The sequence below is a fragment of the Fukomys damarensis genome, unplaced genomic scaffold, assembly GCF_012274545.1.
Source record: "Fukomys damarensis isolate Sample0158 unplaced genomic scaffold, DMR_v1.0_HiC HiC_scaffold_38, whole genome shotgun sequence".
Lineage (NCBI taxonomy): Eukaryota > Metazoa > Chordata > Mammalia > Rodentia > Bathyergidae > Fukomys > Fukomys damarensis.
Window position 1 is genome coordinate 12,390,834 of NW_022900950.1, and position 17,630 is coordinate 12,408,463.

The window sequence follows — 17,630 nt, forward strand, 5'->3', positions numbered from 1 at the left end:
CCCTGTGGTCTGTCGAGGAATTTGGGAACAGTGAGCAACAGGCCTGTGCAACTCTGCATTAGGAAGCCCAGAGTCTTAGCTGGTCTGTAAGCCCAGGCGGCCACTTGTGATAGGTACCTGCCAAACAACACCAAGCAAAATCCCACACGCTGCCTGACAAAAAGCCTTCCAGACAAACCCCTTTCAGTGTCCCTCCCGGAGAGTGGGAGTTTTTCCTTCCTATTTGGAACTTCCGTCCCTGCTCCATGATTTCATTCTTTGACTTGAGAGACACCCACCTGACATTTCAGTAACAGTTTCAATAGCAGAACTTTATTTTCTCACAGTGCTGGAGGCCGCAAGTCTAAGATCAAGGTGCTACTGCGTTGGTTCCTGGTGAGGCTTCTTTTCCTAGCTTGCAGATAGATGGCCACGTTCTTGCTGTGTCCTCATGTGATCTCTCTCTCTCTCTCTCTCTCTCTGGTACTGGGGATCGAACTTGGGTCCTTATGCTTGCGAGGCAGGCGCTGGAAACAATGAGCTAAATCCCTGGCCCTGACCTCTTTTCTTCATGTCTCTTCCTTCCGCTTCTTGTAGGGACACTTATAAGTCCAATTGGATTAGGGCTCTGTTTTTATGACTGCATTTAAATCTTAACCCCATTAAAGGCCCGATTTCCGAATAGAGTCCACTGGGGACTAGGGGAGCTCCATAGGGATTTGAGGGGGTACAGTTCATCTATAACACATCTGCTCCCTCTTTTCTTCACTTCCTCTGGCCTGTCCTTCTCACTACCAAAATGCTCAGGCAGGAAAGCGCTATCGGGCACCCTGCAAAGGGTAAGGGGGAGGAAGTGTTAGATGCTCGTAGGGTCTCCTCTAGAAGAGAAGATGAACACGAAACAACAGACTGTGAGGTGTGGGTTGGGCTATGGAGGCGGAATGAAGTGGCTACTATGCTGTCTTTCTTCTTTTCTTTTCTTTTTTTCACGATTGCAGCCTGAATCCAAGGCCCTGGCCATGAGCTTCGCCCCCAGCCCTTTTATATTTTTTTATTTTGAGATAGTGTTTTACTAAGGCACCAAGTTGCCCTGGCTGGGTCCTAACTTTCAATCCCCCCATCCAGCCTCCCAGAGGGCTGGGGTTACAGGAGGGCACCGCCATGCCTGACCAGTCGTCCTCCTTTTCATGCCAGCGTGTAGAAGAAGAAAATCACACTTGATTTCCCCATCTTCTTACTCCCATCTATTTTCAACCTGGGCGTCCCCCACAATTCCAAGTTTCTGTTTTGTGTTTGGCAGTGTTGGAGAGGGAACCTAGGGCCATAGCCGTACTAGGACAATGCTCTGCCTCTGAGCATGCCCGGCCCGGGACACCTGCCTCCTTAAACATCTCCTGTGTCTCACCCCGAATACACCTCACTTATGCAAGCCTGAGTTCGGCTGAGTCTTGTGTTTAGGCACAATCTAGTCTCCCCAAGTTTGCCTACAAATGGAACATCTGTTCCTGGGTCACCTTACTAGATTGGGTTGTGGGTTCCATAACATTCTCTCTTTTGAGATAAAGTCTCACTATGTAGTCCAGGCGATGCTCCTGCCTTGGCCTCCCGAGGGCTGGGATTGTAGGTATGCACCACCACGCCTGGCTATTTTTCTCTTTTTATGCTTGGATCATAAATGTGCTTTTCAGATTTCAAACACTGTTACCTACATGATGTTATTTTATTTCGAATAACAATGAAGTTGCTTTGTCAAAGTAAGTCCATGGTGGTTGTAGTTCTGCATTTTTGAGATAGAGCAGATTTTATAGCAGAGATTGATGACTCTTTTACTTAGGAAAATACCTAGGAAAGGCCTTTTGGAAATAGAGGTGGAACCCCATAGGGGGCTGAAAAGAGAATAGGATTTGCTAAGCACCCACTCACTGGGCATAGAACACTGTCCTAAAGGTTTGCAAGAGAGGGTTTGGTGACCAGATGTCCTGCACAGGAGAAAAAGTGGGGAGTCTCCGTAGAGAGGTGTCCAGAACAAGACCAGCAGAAGCCAGGCATGGTAGTGCACAGTTTAATTGCAGCACTCAGGGAGACTGAGGCAGGATGACCACGAATACAAGCCCAGCCTTGGCAACTTAGTGACTTAGCAAGACTATCTCAAAATAAATATAAAAAGGGGCAAGGAGAGGCCTGAGGTTTTAGCTCAGTGGTTCCACCACCTGCCTGGAAAACACAAAGTCCAGAGTTTGATCCCTGGTAAAAAAAAAAGGGCAGGGATGTAGTTTAGTGCTGGGTTCCATTAGTAACACACACACACACACACACACACACACACACACACACACGCACAGCGGTGGGAACCTAAGGGGAAAATCATCCTTGAGAAATCCCATGAAGGACTCCACGACACTATGTGGAATGTTCAGTTTTATTTCTGGTCTTATGCTGAGCTGTGCTCTCTCCTTTCCCTGCAAATATTTGGTAAGGGTCTAGGACGCATCAGTAGCTGCTAGTGGGTGGAGGCGGGGCCCTGGCTGGGCGTGGAGGTGAGGCCGGGTGGGGCTGGGGGGGTGGGGTGGCGACCCAAGCCCTCCTACAGTCACGGGCCCACATGCCCAGCAGAGGATCTGTTCAGCGCCCGCCTCTCTGTCCGGTCGCATCAACGGTCCTGTCTCCCGCCCTGGCTCAGCCGCTGTCCAAGTCCACACTCTCATCCCGCACTGTGCGTCTCTTGCCAAAGCTTTGCTTTCAGGCATTCGAATCCCTGACCACTTTCATGGATCTCTGCTCGCTCCCTGGAGGTGGTCAGCCCCATGGCAGTCTGTCACCCTCCGACTGCCTCAGCACTGCTGTCCATCCTTTCACATCTGTCCCCTAACTCGGCCAAGGGTCCTGGACCATCGTCCCACCTCAGACTTTCCTGGCAAAACTCCAGCCCTCCTCAGCCCAACTCTCCGCCTACCCTGGGCCCGCATCTGAGCCACCACTGGGACAAGTCACGAGCCGGTTCTTATTTGTCTTGCTTTAAAAATGAGTGCAGAGCTGGTGTTGCACATCTATAATCCAAGCCCTGTGGGAGGCTGAGGCAGCAGGATCGCCAGTCAAGTTCTGTCCGGGCAACTCAGCGACTTAGTGAGACCATTTAATAAAATAAAAATGACAAAAGGGCGAAGGTCCTAGGTTCAATCCCCATTGCTGCAAAAGAAAAAAAGGGTTCAAATGATAAGTGGGCTGTGTCAGTCTGGATGTGACCAGCCAAAGAGAAACTGCCCCAAGTGTCTCAAAGTGTGGAGTGTCATCCAGGGACCCGGTTATACATGTGATGGATGGGCTGAGGGGTCAAACCGTCTATGAGACAACTCAAACAACGGCATGAGGCTGCATCATACTAGTTGGAGGGACGGAGACAGGAACAGCAGTGCGGGAGCCCAGGAGCCGTCAGGGATGAGGTCAGAGCCAGGGCCAGCTGGGAGCGAGACGCGCCCAGGCAGCGCGGGATGCTGGGAACTTCCCACTGTCCCTCACATCTGCCTCTCGCTGGGGCCACACCAAGGGGAAGCTGGACCAGGAGCCCGGGACACGCGGCCCGGGTGTCAGTCCCTGCCATACAAGCAGAGACGGCAAGGGCAAAGGACAGAGGGGAGGCGGGAGGCCAAGCCCAGGTCCTTCCCTTTGGTCATCCACGCCTACCTTCTGGCCTGTGTGAAGTGTTCGAGTGTCCAAGTGGAGAGACCGAAGGAGTCGCCCCCTCCTCGCCCTCACACGCTGCATCCACGTCTTGTAGGAAAGGGTGCATCGTGGCAGGGGGACCTGGGCAGTTACGGGCACGGGTCGCCACCTCTTTGTGGCCATTGCTCCTCTGCTGGGGCACAGGGTCAGTGGGCAGCCATCTGGGCAGCTGGGGAGGGGTGGAGTCTGTCCCGGAGCCTCCCACGGGCCCCACAGAGGAGGACTGAAGCCCACGCCCCGCTCACCCTCTGCCGCCCGCCGCGGTAACGGGGTGACCTGCACCACAGCTGTGCCTTCATCACTGGATGAGCTGAAACTGGGCCGGAGGGAGGATGCCGAGAGCAGAAGTCGGCTGGAGCTGACCCTGGCGTCGGCCCTGCCAGCCCAGCGAGTGCACAGGAGGCCGGGGCCTGTCGGCCACAGCAGCATCTACGCGCCACGCTGACCCTCTGCGTACAAAAAGGAGCTCATTGCTGCTGTCCTCTGCCTTCCAGATCCCAAGCACAGGTCTCCTGTGGCCCGGGTGAACCCGCTGCTACCTGGGAGGTAAATTCAGGACTTGCGTTGCAGCTGAGCTGAGTCGCTGTGCTACGGACCCACCAGACGTCGTCGTCGTGGGACCTGTGCACACCTTTAATTACATTTTGATTTCCTTCCCCATAAAGAAAGTAGCAAAATAATATTTCAGCTGGTTTTCTGTCACTGTAACGGAATACCTGAGATAGTTAACTTATAAAGAGAAAAGGCTCATTTTGACTTGAGGCTTTAGAGGCTCCAGTTCAAGGTCGTGCAGACAGTGGCTTTGCACCTCTGGTGGACACAAACACCTCACGGACAGGAAGCTAAGAGAGAGTCTGAAATCCCCTTTGGGGACACAGCTTTGGTGACCTCAGGTTCTCGCACTCGGCCTCGCCTCCTGACGGTCCAGCCTGAGGCCGTTTTGCTGCACTCTCTGCTCTACCTGGCTTTGTCCCACACTGGCCTGAGCTCACTTCACTGCTCGGAATGACAGGCCCATCCCTCTCTCCCCGAGGCTCTTCTGTGCTCACTGCTCCCTGCTCTTCAGAGCCTCACCCCACACTCCTTTGCTTTACACCCCAGGCTTGCCGAAGTGCTCGCCACTCTTGAGACGCGCTGTGCTGTTCACACCACCGTGAGGGAGTTAAAACAAGGTCACCTGAATGAGCTCTCACCTGAGCTGACAGGTGGCCTTAAAAGAAGGGATATTGGGACACACAGGGAGACAGAGGAAAGATGGAGGAAAGTCTGAGGACAGAGGAGACCAAACCCCTCACTGCTTTGCTCTTGAAGATTTCTGTGGCTTAAACCCAGGGGTGAGGATTTGTTAGGGCCCTTCAACGGGCGTGTGTGTGTGTGTGTGTGTGTGTGTGTGTGCGCGCGCGCGCGCGCGTGCGTGTGCTGAGTAAGAGGGCAGGAAGGGGTCTGTTGGAGAACTGGCCTCCAGGGGCTACCGGGGGAACTGCAGCCCCGTTCTCCCCACCCAGGACAGCGCCCCGGCGGCTCCGGCTGGACTCGCGCCATGTCGGGGATGGAGAGAAAATAGAACCAGCGATGTGGGTTAGCAGCAGGACACGGAGGTAAGAAAGGAGCTCATTCATTTATCTCCTGCCAAGAGCCAACCAAGGATCACGGCGGGAGACGGGCAGGTGGAAGGCTCCACTCTCCTAAATAGAACTCTATTTTGACTTTCTGCTTGCAGCTGTTCTCCCCACGCCTGTCTCGCCAAGTGCACGGGTGAAAAGCAGCGGGATTTTAGCCTCTCGATGTGCCACCTTGTGGCATCGGCGAGAGGTGCATTGGCTCGAGGGCTCACAACGGGTTTGCCCCAAATTTAGAGCACGTTTTTCTGTTTTTCTCTCTTAAACTTAAGGGTCTCACTATGTAGCCCAGGTTGGTCTCGAACTCTTGGCGATCTGGTTATCTCCCTGTAACCTTAGGCATCCAAGAACAGATGATGGTTTTATAGTACTAATTTTTAAGGTACTCTTCAGGCTCAGGAATACTGTCTTTTTTTGTTTGTTTGTTTTTTGAGAAAGAGTCTTGCTATGTAATTCAGCCTGGCCTTGAACTCACTATATAGCCCAGGCTGGCCTCAAACTCGCGGGGATCCTACTGCCTCAGCTCCCAAGTGCTGGGATTACAAGCATGCACCACCACATCAGGCTACTAAGAGTCTATAACTAAAGCAGTATTAATACAAACACCAGTCAAAGGCACCAGTTATCACACAGTGCAAAACATGCTAGCATTATGCATGTATAGCGTTTGTGGTTTACGATGAAGGTAAGAAGGAGAAGGGAGAGCCACATACTAAGAAATGATGCTGGGCTGGGGATTTAGTTCAGTGGTTCCTCTGCCTGTCTTGTAAGCACAGGATCTGTGCTTCAAGGTCCTGAGTTCAACCTCAGATACAGAAAAAAAAAAAAGCTAACATATTGGGAAATTTAAATATTTTCCCTTATAATATTTCTTTTTGAAGAAATATATCTGATGAGAGCTGTCCCGACAGCACCAGGATGTACATCAAATCTTTGTATATGGCAGTTCTGTCCCAGAGCAGCTCTGCCTTCTTGAACATATTATTCTTTTTTGTGTGTGTGTGGTACTGCAGACTGACCCCAGGGCCTCTCCACTGAGCTACACTCCCAGCATTTTTTGTTGTTGCTATTGATTTTTGTTTTGTTTTTTTTTGAGATAGGCTCTTACTATGTAATTCAGGTTGACCTCAAACTCGTGGCGATCCTCCTGCCTCAGCCTCCTTAATGCTGCAATTACAGGCGTGCACCACCATACCCACCATTTATCTATTTATTCCCAGTGCTTTCCAAACTTTAGTTTGAGACTGGGTCTCACTAGGTTGCTAAACTGCCCAGGCTGGGCTGGAACTTGCAATCTTTTCCCTCAGCCTCCCAGAGTGCTGGGATTACAGGTGTGTCACCATGCGCGGCTCAACACACTGTTCACCGAATATGAGATTCAGGTGGGGAAGAGTCCCAGCCTCACATGTGGAAAGTATTCATCACGCAGGAAGGAAAAATCAGGAGCAGACACTTCCATCTTCCTGGGGCCCTGTGGTCTTAAGATCAGGGGCTGCGGCCAGCTTTGGTGGCCTGGTTTCTGTTTCCGGCCAGCATTAAGGGACTCGCAGAAACTGCCCAGTGCACTGCCTCCCTGGGTGTCCATCTTCTTCTAAGTTGTGCCACTGTCACTGCATGCTGGGCTGGGGTCGCTAACCTGGTAACCAGAAACGAGGCAGCCCTTCCTCCTGCTGCCACCCCTGGCTTTCTCAGACCCTGGAGGCACCGTGGCCAGTGTTCCCGACCTCGTCTCTGCCCTGGCTCAGCCTGTGCCCCTGCCTGGCTCCCCGCAGGGCCTCTGCCCTTTCCACCCACAGCCCTTCTCCCTCCCGGTGTTCGGTGTTCATGAGGTGGTTCCAGTGACTACTCACCTGCAACAAATTACCCCAAAGTCCAGGGCTTTCAAACAGCCATTTAATTGGCTCATGAATTGCGTGGGTCAGCGGGCATGGCAGGGCTTGCCTCTCTGCTCAGTGTCGCAGCTTCAGGCTGAGGACGCCGGTGCCTGGGACGGACTCGGTGGTCGTGGGCTGGAATCACCCGTGGACGCTGTCTCCACTTGGTTCTGGAGGTTGGTGCTGCTGCAGGTGGGGCCTCTCTGGAGCTGCCGCCCCAGACCCTAGGCAGGTCTGTCTGTCTGTGTGCCCCTTGCTCCCTCTGGGCCGGTGGCCTTGGGCAGTTGACGCAACCGAGGGCTGAGCTGGAGTCCACTGCCTGTCTGACCTTGTCCCAAAGGCCTCGTGGTGTCGCATCTGCTGTACTTACGTCTTGTTGATCCACAAGGGGGCGTAAGTTTCCTCAGGTCTCCCACAGTTTCCAGTGGGGCCACCAAGGCCCAGTGTCCTGGAGGTGCGGCTCTCCAGTAGATAGGGTCTCAGCTGTTCCACTTGCATCTTATTCTTGGTGGGCCACGCCTGAGGGTTAAATCCCCTTTCTTTTTTTATATTTTTGCCCCCGTGACTTTCGAGCTGTTGTCTGTGTTTCCTGGTGTCAAGACTATTGCTCTTTCGTTGATCTCTGAAAAACTACATTTTTATAGGACACTGTTTAGGAATAATTTTGGCAGACTTTTTTTTTCTCCCCCACTTGTTCCAGTTTTGGATGCTCTGGGAAGCAGCAGGAGGAACACAGAGTGTGGCTTGGCCTCCAGCTACAGCTGCCTCGCTGGTGAAGAATCCCCTGGGTGATGACGAGCCTGGGATTTACGCCCCCTCCTGGCTCAACAAGATGTAAGTTATTTTTGTAGAAAGGAGGGAGGATGGCTCCAGCTCTGAGCATTCCTGGGGTGCTTGGCTACTGAAGCCTCAGAAACAAAGCGGAGAATGAAGCGAGAACAAAAAGTTCTCTGAGGCAGGCACTGGCCATCCTGGTGTTGTGAACACAAAAGATGTTTCAGTCACATTGGGGTTCACTTCAGTGGTGTCCTTGCTGACTGGAATGTGAGGACCACTAACCTGGATGCCCTCACAGCCAGCTGGTGGGAAAGGGCTGCTGGCTGTTAGCTAAGGCACTGCCTCCTGCCGCACTTACGCTGGGGCCCAGAGCCCTGTTTCCTCGGCTTGGTGGAGGGGGATGGGTCCCTAAGGATCTGGGAGGGCTGCCTGGTCCTCACCTCTGGTGACAGGAAGGGGTGGTGTGGGCTCCACTGGCAGCTGTTGCTGAAGATGGTGGTTTTCCATCTGTGCCTTTGTCATCCTCGGAGCTTCGAGAAAGTCTGGGTGCCCAGGTAGAAACTGAGCCGATTAGGCCAGAAGTTCTCTGTGCGTGGAGATCTAAGTGTCTGTGCCACTAACGGCCCCCATGATTCCGGTGGGCAGCCAAGCGGAGGCTTTGGGCGAAGAGGACTGGCTTGGCTGGCCTTGGGCTGGCTCGGTATCTCCACCAGAAACATGGGAATCCAATAGGCAGTTCACCGACTGTGCAGAATGGCTGGGCTAATTCTAGGCAGGGTCCGCCCAGGCCTGTGTAGGACCTTCTGCTGAGTGTTTGGAGCTTCAGGGTAGACGTCCGTGGCCCCTCAGACTGAACTCCTCTCAGCTGCCCTGGGCCATCCTATCTCCTGTCTCCCAGTGCCCTGGAGCTGGCAGTGTGTGAATCAGGCCCAGGTGATGGCCTGGCAGGTGCCCAGGGTTCATACCCTGTTGGAAAGCATTTAACCCCAAAATACTATTTAGTTGAGACATTAGTAACGATTCGACGAAAGAGGCAAACCCATAATATTAGTTCCTTTCCTCACTGTTGAATTGCCAACATGTAGCACGTTACCTAATTTGGGGGCTGCATTTTTGTTTGATGTGTGCTAACCTGGAAATACAGCCACCTCTTGTAACATTATCTCTGTGGAAGTGTGTGTTCTGAAGCCTAAACATTCAGCTTTCAAATTCTCTCTTTCTCTTATTTTTTTTTTTAGAGAGGGTCTTACTATGTAGTTCAGGCTGGCTTTGTGTGTATGTGTGTGTGTGTTCCAGGGACTGAACTCAGGACCTAGTGCTTGCCAGGCAAGCACTGTGCCATTGAGCTAAATCCTCAGCCAGAGGCTGGCCTTGAACTCACCATGTAGCCCAGGCTAACCTTGAGCTCAAGACAGTCCTCTTGTTTCGGCCTCCTGAGTGCTAGGTGGCCTGTGCCACCATGGCGGGTAAAAAATTCCTTTCTGGCACCTGAGTGTTTATAGAGTGTGTGTGTATACCAGTCAGTGTTTGCTACAGAAACAGGTATAATGCAAGATATATAAATATACAAAGATTTATAGATTGGCTTATGATGGCCGCCCACAGAGCCGGGTGTGGAAGAGTTCAAAAGGTCTGCCTGCACACTGGGGATCCTAAGGATCCAGTCGGAAGCCTGGAACCTTCTTCATGTCCCTCTTACACTGTTCTGGTCACAGTCCTCCCTAGGTGGGTTCTCCACACCCAGCCCTGTGCTGTGCCGGTCTAGCTGGGCATTTCTTACTCAAACTGACACAACCAGTCCACCATCACAGGGCGTGTGCATGAGTTATGTGCCTGTGTGGGTGTGTGTTTTGAGGGTGTGCCTGTGTATACAGCATGGTTGCGTGAGTGTGTGTGTGTGTGTGAACCTGGGTGTGTGTATTGGTGTGCCTGTGGCATGGAGGGCTGCACAGCCAGGGCTTGTCAGGGAGGGGGATTTCTGTTTCTCCTCAGCAGTCTCCAGATTCTGCTGTCGTTCATCCTCCCTAATCCTTATGTAAACTTAGGACAACGCAGGCTGAGACCTTCTATTACTGTCAAAAGCCATTTTGAAGCCATTCAAACACCCTGTATCCTTCCTTCTGGGAAATCTGCGCAGTCTGGAAATTACACCGGCATTGGCAGGCCTTCTGTTTTCCTCTGTTGCTGCATAACGTGGCCTTATCAGCAAACAGGGCTGCTCTTCTCTGAGCCCTTGGGGGTGAGAGGGCAGGTGGGGTGGCAGGCAGGAGGACAGGTGAGAACTCTGGGTTCCCTGTCACAGACCAGCTTCTATGCTCTTTGCTTCCTTGAGTTACTGCATTTACTCATCAGAGGAACCCCTTAAGGTCAGAATTTTCATTTCCCGTTATTTATTTATTTATTTATTTATTTATTTTTGTTTGTTTTTTTGAGACAGGGTCTCACTATGTAGTTGAGACTGACCTGGAACTCACTGTGTAGCCCAGGCTGGTCTCGAACTCACAGGGATCCTCCTGCCTCAGCCTCCCGAGTGCTGGGATTACAGGTGTGCACCACCACGCCCAGCCTCATTTCCCTTTAAAGGAGATCAGTCTGGGGAAGTATAGCCACAGGCCCCACTGCCCAGGAGACAAGTTTAGGTCACTCCAGTCTTGTACACTGAGAACTCATCTCTGTGTCTGTACATTTTTCCTTCCCTTTGTCTCTGTGGCTAAGCTTTGATCAGACTTTTTGGTGTTGGATGTCAGACAGCTTCTGCTAAGACTTGGAATCCAGTTGTATCTCTGCCCTATGCCCAGGACGAACACCTCCTCCATGTTCTTTGCCCTCCTTACCTTGATTTTTCACACCTCTGGGGTTACAGATCAAAGTACTCTGGTTTCTAAAAGGAGAGGATATTCTGTAAGACTGCTGTGGTCTCTAAACATTTGCCTCATGTGGCAAAATAGGGCATAATTTCAAATCTCATTTATCTGAGCTTTGCTTTCAAATTTGCTGTGCTATTATAGGGTTACTCCACTGCTCGTGACTTCTGGCAAGATAATGTAATAAACTCTAGGCACGAGGACAGCCTTCCCTGGTCTGTGTTTCAATCAAGAGCATTGTGGTCATTGATACCGTCATTACCCTGATTATTTCTGGGCTTTGCAGGGAAGGAGGTGTGTTTTCTTTCTATCTCTCTGTCGGCCAGTTGGCAGTGAGGACAACCCTGCTACTGGAAGGACAGGAGAGAGGAGACACGGGAGGACCCGAGAACAATTTGCAGGGATGAAATGGAGAACGCTTCTGAGAGGACAAATTTCTGTCATTTTTGTGTTTCATTTATTTTTATTGATAACCAGTGTTACACAGAAATAATTACGTTTAGTTTATAGCTCATGAATGTCGTTCTTTCACGTGGTTCAGGGTTACTTTTATATTATCCAAATTGGCTTTTCTGATATTTTTTTAACCTGGGGTGCAATTCTTGTAATAAACTAATTATTATAAAACTAAATTAAGATTTTTTTTTAGTTTATATACTTTTTTTTTCCTACTTGGGATTGAATTCAGAGTGCTGAGATACATTCTTAGCCTGTTTTTATTTTTTATTTTGAGACAGGGTCTCGCTAAGCCACTAAGTTGAATAGGTGGGCCTTGAACTTGTCATCTTCCTGCCTTAGCCTCCCAGAATGCTGGGATAACAGGTGTGTGCCACCACGCCTGGCTTAAAAATATTTTACTGTCATTACCAATATGCTGTTTGCCCTCTTATTTTTCCTTTGCCTACAACAGTGTAAGAAATGGTTGAGGTAGCTTTAGAGTCTGAAAGTTTTTGGTGTCCCTGGCAGTGAAGCATAGCCCCCGTGTTGGTAGGAGAGTGCCCTAGAGAAGGGCTTCAATGAATGGAGCATTAATGACTGAAGACCCTCAGGAGGTGAGAAACCTTCTGTCTGCCCAGATGGCAGTATGATTGTGTAATACAGGAAATGAATACTTAAATCTGAATAGATGTTAACTCATAAGCCCTTAGGTAGTGTAAAAGCATGGGTCAGAGCAGTTAGTTTAGCCTATTGAGAGGTAGTAGCTGGGGGGAGATGTGGCTTTTATAACAGAATCACAAGAGACAGTTGCATATCCTGCCCTGGTAGGCAAAGTGTGGGCAACCATGCAGGAACTTCCATCAACAAACCAAGTATGATCAGGGCCAGGAAGAGGGAAAGCTGAAATGTGGGGAAAGGAAGAGGGGTATAAATTGTGTGGGTCCAGTACTTCAGAAAGAGACAGTGAGTACAAGATAAGAAGCAAGGTTGAAATCAGGGCCCAAGGCAAATGTCACCATGGGGGATTCCATAAAGAGCTAATAAAACAGAAAGAAATGGGGAGCAGAGAGGGGGTGGGAGAGACGTGATGAGGATACGAGACCCTGCAGGCTGTGAGAGAGTAAAGCATAAGCAGTGTTTGTCTGGTTATTTTAAGGGCTTCCATAAGCATTAGAGCAGCAGTGGCAGCTGACTATAGGCAGGGTGGCCAGCCTAGGATAGTGGGATCAAGTTGTTTAGACAGAAAGGCAACCGGATTTGGGCTGGCCTCTGAGTCAGAGTGGCAGCTGCAGCTCCCCCAAGCTGTATAGTGTACAGGCAGAAAGGCTCAGTGAGGTCCAGCAAGTATAGACCAGGAGCTGTCTTTAGGGTACCTTTTAAGTTCTGGAAAAAGGAGTTTTTATGTTCTAAAGGCTCCATTGGGTCTCCTTTTGTAAGTTTGTACAAGGGTTTGGTAAGGAGGACAAAACTGGGAGATGAAAACCCAGAGATGAAAGTGTCCCTTACCTCAATATGCATACATTTTCCTAAAAAAAAAAGTATCCCTCCACCCCTTGAATGGAGAGAAGTTGTTTAGTGGTGTCCCCACTTGGTATCTGAGAAATAAACTGGACATTATCAGGGGGAAGGCCTCGAGTGTGTTTATGAAGGATAATGACACACAGAGAGCAAAACTTGGCCTTAGAAGGGGACACATAGTATCCCTTTGAGTCTAAATGTTGTAAAATCAGTAGATGTCTCTTTTGGAGGATTCAAAAGAAGGGCTAAAGAGGAGGAGGTCATCTATATAATTGTATAAGAAGGGAAATGGATGAGAAAAAGGAGAGCAAGTCATGAGTTAGGGCCTGTCCAAAACAGTGAGGGCCATCCCAAAAAACCTGAGATAAAATAGTCCAGGTTAGGTGTTAGGACTGATGAGTGTCAGTCTGTCCAGGTGAAGGCAGAGAAAGACCATGAAGAAAGATAGTGCTCCTACTTGAGAGGCATGGCTCAAAGGAATCTGGGCTGTGGGCATTCCTTAGCCTAATGACTGAGTTGGTGGCGTTCAAAGCATGGCCCTGGAAGTGTGCCCTTGGGCAAAGAGGCTTTGGAGGAACCTTTGGCTGTTGGCTGGGATTTTAGTTCAGCTTATAGGTTTCTTACAGTGGAGGCAAACAGCCAAAACTCAGACATGCACTATTTAGGGCAACTTTGTTCCTATTATTGAAGACCTTGAAGGCCAGGTTTATTAACTCCTGCTGTGAGGTCTGAGGGCCAGCCTCCAGTTTCTAGTTTTTTTTGTTTTTTTGTTTTTTCCAAATGTTGTGGGAAGACCGGATAATGAAATAAATCTTTGGGGCTGAGGATTTAGCTCAGTGGTGCCACCACTTGCCTCACAAGCACAAGGTCCCAAGTTCCATCCCTGGTACAAAAAAAAAAAAAGACATCTTATAAAAGGTTGGTATTCTGGACCCCCTGGGACCACAGTTATATAACCCCTGAAGGTAGCACCCAAATGGACCATGAATTGGGCTGGATTTTCATCCTTTGTCTAAGTGGTTTCTTTAAGTCTGTCATAATTAATTGCCTGGTGTGTGGAGTCCTTCAACTAAGCAAGTAAACCATATTGTTATGGCTCTTCGGAGCCTGGGACTCTCCTATTATCCAGCTGGATAAAATCCTGGTTAGAGGTGATGTGGCACCTTCCTGAAGGTTAGGCTCAAGGTGTCTGCAGTCATCTGTGGAAGCCTGGGCCGGAGACCAAACTCATTCTTACTCCTCAGATAAGAGGGTTGAGGTGAGGGTAAGATTCACTCAGTTAAGGTCATAAGACTGAGTGAGATATTAGAACTCTGAAATATATCTAGTGGGGTCTGTGATAAAGCCCAGATGGTGATTATTTTGAGAAAGAGCAGACATGGAGAAGGGACTCGAATTCTGCTCTCTGCTCCTGCCACCTCTGAGTGGAACTGGGAAGCAGAGGGTAGGGAACGGGCACTAAACTGTAGTCTGGATCAGGTATGTGGCAGGGTTGGTAAAGTAGAGCGTAAGGAAGAGGCTTAGAATCAGGGAGTAGTGTTGGACTGGCAAGAAGCTCTGAGGGAGAGGGGAGGTGACTGGGAGGTGAATGCAGCACCTTGGTGAGAGGCTTGGCAGGAGGAGGAGAGTAGCTGAAGGTGCAGGACAGAAGGTCACTGGGTCTGTGGTCAGGGACAAGTTGGCATCAGAGGGGATGGGAGCAGGTGTGGAAAGAGAGGGAGGAGAGGGTTTGAGAGGGGTCACATGAAGAGCACAGGGCGGGAAAATTTCAGAGTGTAAAAAAAAAAGCCTCGACATACAGCACTTCAGACCATTTTTCCAGCTTAGGACAATAGTTGTCCAGATCTCGCAGAACAGAGAAATTGAAAGTACCATCCTCTGGGCACTGAGAGCCATTGTCCAATTTGTATTGTGGCCATGCTGTGTTACAGGAAAACATCAGGCATGTGGGCTTCAGATCAAGGGAGAGATGAAGAGGTTCGAGATTTTGTAGGCTGCAGGCTAGGGGAAATCTGGAGGGATGGTTGGAAGGTTCCCCACTGAGTACAAAAGGTCTTTCAGCGGACATCTCCAACCAGGGCTCCAGGCTGTAAAATATGAGCGAATGGCCAAGCTGGACATCTCTGCTGTTGGCCGGACGCCGAAGGGAAGCAGTCTTCTTGGGAGTCCTCTTCATGACCGGCTCTGGAGTTCAAAGGCACCAAAAGCAGGGCGAGATTCTCTCTGTCTCTGTGAGTGGAAGATGAAAAGCAGGGGAGAAGGAGAGAGAGAGAGTGGGCGGCTTACCCGAGCTGAAGCACCTGACGAGATCTGGCATGGCCAGAGCTGTAAGAACTGAAGTCTGAGGAGTGGATGTCACTGGGTGGTCCCAGCGGAGCAGCGGATTCGGGATAGGGCTTGAAGACTCCAAAGTGGGGTACCCTACCCCAAGTTTTATCTCCAGATGTGACGATCAGCACAAGAATGAGACCACTCAAGCAGGCTTGTAAGAAGGCAACTTGGCACAAGGTTTTTTGTTTTTGTCTTTTTGAGACAGGGTCTCACTATGTAGTGAGACTGATCTGGAACTCACTATGTAGCTCAGGCTGGTCTCGAACTCACAGCGATCCTCCTGCCTCAGCCTCCCGAGTGCTGGGATTACAGGTGTGCGCCACCATGCCCAGCCTTTTGAATCTTTTTTTTTTGGCACAAGGTTTATTTTACCTGGGTGCAGGCAGCTCTGACTGAGAGCAACAGAGCAATTGTTTCCCAAACGAAGAAAGGCAGGGAGTTTGTTAGGATCTGAAAAGAAGACCAATCACATACAGGGGCCAGGGCAGACGTGTGTGGTCAGGGTTCTCAGAAGGGCCGATGCAGATCTAGAGATGTTATCGGACTCTCTGGCGCCGAGAGGGTCTGGGGCTTCAGCTCTTTTTCCTGACATCCCATTCTGTTTGTCCAGACACAGCTTCTCGGTGTTGGTTGAGGGCAGCATGTTTGTTTGCTACAGCTGCTTTTTGCTAACACATAACGCTTACTGGGAAAGTCACGCCCAGGGCCAGCCTGACACTCACTGGCTTCAAGAATAAAGGGGCACAGGGAGCCTGAAGAGACCAGGGGGCTCCGTGCGCAGACCTGGGCCCAGGCATTGTGCATCCGGTTCTGTGGCCTCTGCTCCCCATATGTGATTAAGTCCTTGAATTCACTCTTGATCTGCTTATTTTATCTTCTTGGCTCCCTCATGAATGAATTAAGTATGATCTTTGGTGTGTTCTCATTTTGTTTTATATGAAAGACATGATGTTTACTTTTTTTTTTCATACCGGGGATCAAACTCAGGGTGTAGATGCATGATGTTTACTTTTGAAATTATCTTTTACCATTAGGTACACATGGCAAACACTTTTCTACATATTTTATGCATTCATGCTACAAGCATAGACAGGACATATTTTTATATGCTGGGTGCTGTTTTAAGTACTTTACAAATGTTAACAAATTCACCCTTTTTAAGAGGATTTTTCACTTAAACTTTTTAGTCCCATCTCATGAAAGCAGAGGAGCTCAGAGTCTCGCCTGAGTTTGTGTCATCATCAAACGTCAGGTGTGAGGCTGAGGCGGGCAATCTTTCCAGCCTCGGGAGCTCGCTGGTGTGGACTAATGTTTGTGCTCCTCTGGGTCACATGTCGAGGCCCCATATGACGCTGTGTTTAACAGGTGGGCATGAGAGTGACTGGCATTAGGTGAGGTAATGAGGGTGCAGTTCCTAAGAATGACCAGGGAGCCCACTGTCTCCACCACTGAGCTTCATATCCCAGTCCCTTATTTTTTACTTAGAGTCAGGGTGTTGCTAAGTTGCTGAGTTGCCCATGTTGGGCTTGAACTTGTGATCCTCCTGCCTCAGCCACCCACAGCGCTAGCATTTTTGGCACAGTTACTGTGTCCAGTTGGGAACTGCATCTCTAAAGAGCAAAAACAACTGTCGTGGAGACAGAAGGAGCTGTGATGACTGAATTCTATAGAAGGAGCCCCATCTGTGAAGGCTGTAGCCCCGAGGTGGGCTGTGGCCTGGCTATGTGTGTGTGCTGGTTCCCACTGGAGGTCTAGGAACAGGGTCTCTCCTGCCCTGAGGGCCCTCTTCCTCTCAGAACATGTAGCCTAGGTTTTTTTTTAAAGTACAGTCTCTATATTAGGGGGAGTGGGCGTGGCAGTGGGGGTAGCATGGGGCAAGGCAGAGGGTAAAGTTGGAGTCTGCTAGACCTGGGTTCCATTTAGTGGGTGAATAAAGTGATAATAGGTTTAATTAGCGTGGAAAATCTCCTTCCCACTTTTCCACAGATGAGAAAGGTCTTAGCAAATCCTGAAGGGTGAGTTGGGAGAGCTAGGGATGCTGGGGCCTGGAGCCTCGGAGGGTGGGCAGAGAAGACAGCCTAAAGGAGGGCTGATCCCGCTTGCACCTGCAGTGGCCCTGAGAGACACCGAGTAACAGGTCAGGAGCCGGCAGAAACCGGATGGGGAGTGTGACTGGCAGCCACAGGCTTGCCGGCTTTCCTGGTTTCTGTTCTAAGTGCAAGGGTTACTTGGCAGCTTGAATCCGCCCTTTTTTGTTTCTGTATAAGGGAGGGAGGTCCGGCTCACAAAGCCCTAAGCTCTTCCGGTCTTCTACTCACTTCCTACAAAGAGTTCCCTGAACCAGGGCCTCCGTGGGAGCCATGGCAGGGAATACGATCCTGCTGGCTGCTGTCTCTGTCCTTTCTGCTTGTCAGCAAAGTAAGAGCCACGGGCTTGTGTGTGTGTGTGTTTGTGTGTGTGTGTGTGTGTGTGTGAGAGAGAGAGAGAGAGAGAGAGAGAGAGAGAGAGAG

General features: G+C 50.2%; 1 protein-coding gene across 5 annotated transcripts in view; it reads left to right on the forward strand.

The window, feature by feature from the left end:
- Positions 1–4,714: 4,714 nt before the first annotated feature.
- LOC104870640 (microsomal glutathione S-transferase 2) overlaps positions 4,715–17,630 on the forward strand; it is a 47,049-nt gene continuing 34,133 nt past the window's right edge. For 3 of the 5 annotated variants that reach the window (XM_033759879.1, XM_010636324.3, XM_010636344.3), the window contains exon 1: positions 17,401–17,538. In XM_033759879.1, coding sequence (XP_033615770.1) covers positions 17,481–17,538 — 58 coding nt within the window. In that variant the 5' untranslated portion in view covers positions 17,401–17,480. Of the gene's footprint in view, positions 5,298–7,892; positions 8,027–17,365; positions 17,539–17,630 lie in introns of those variants that run through there. The other 2 variants (XM_010636333.3, XM_033759880.1) reach the window with 2 other exon arrangements.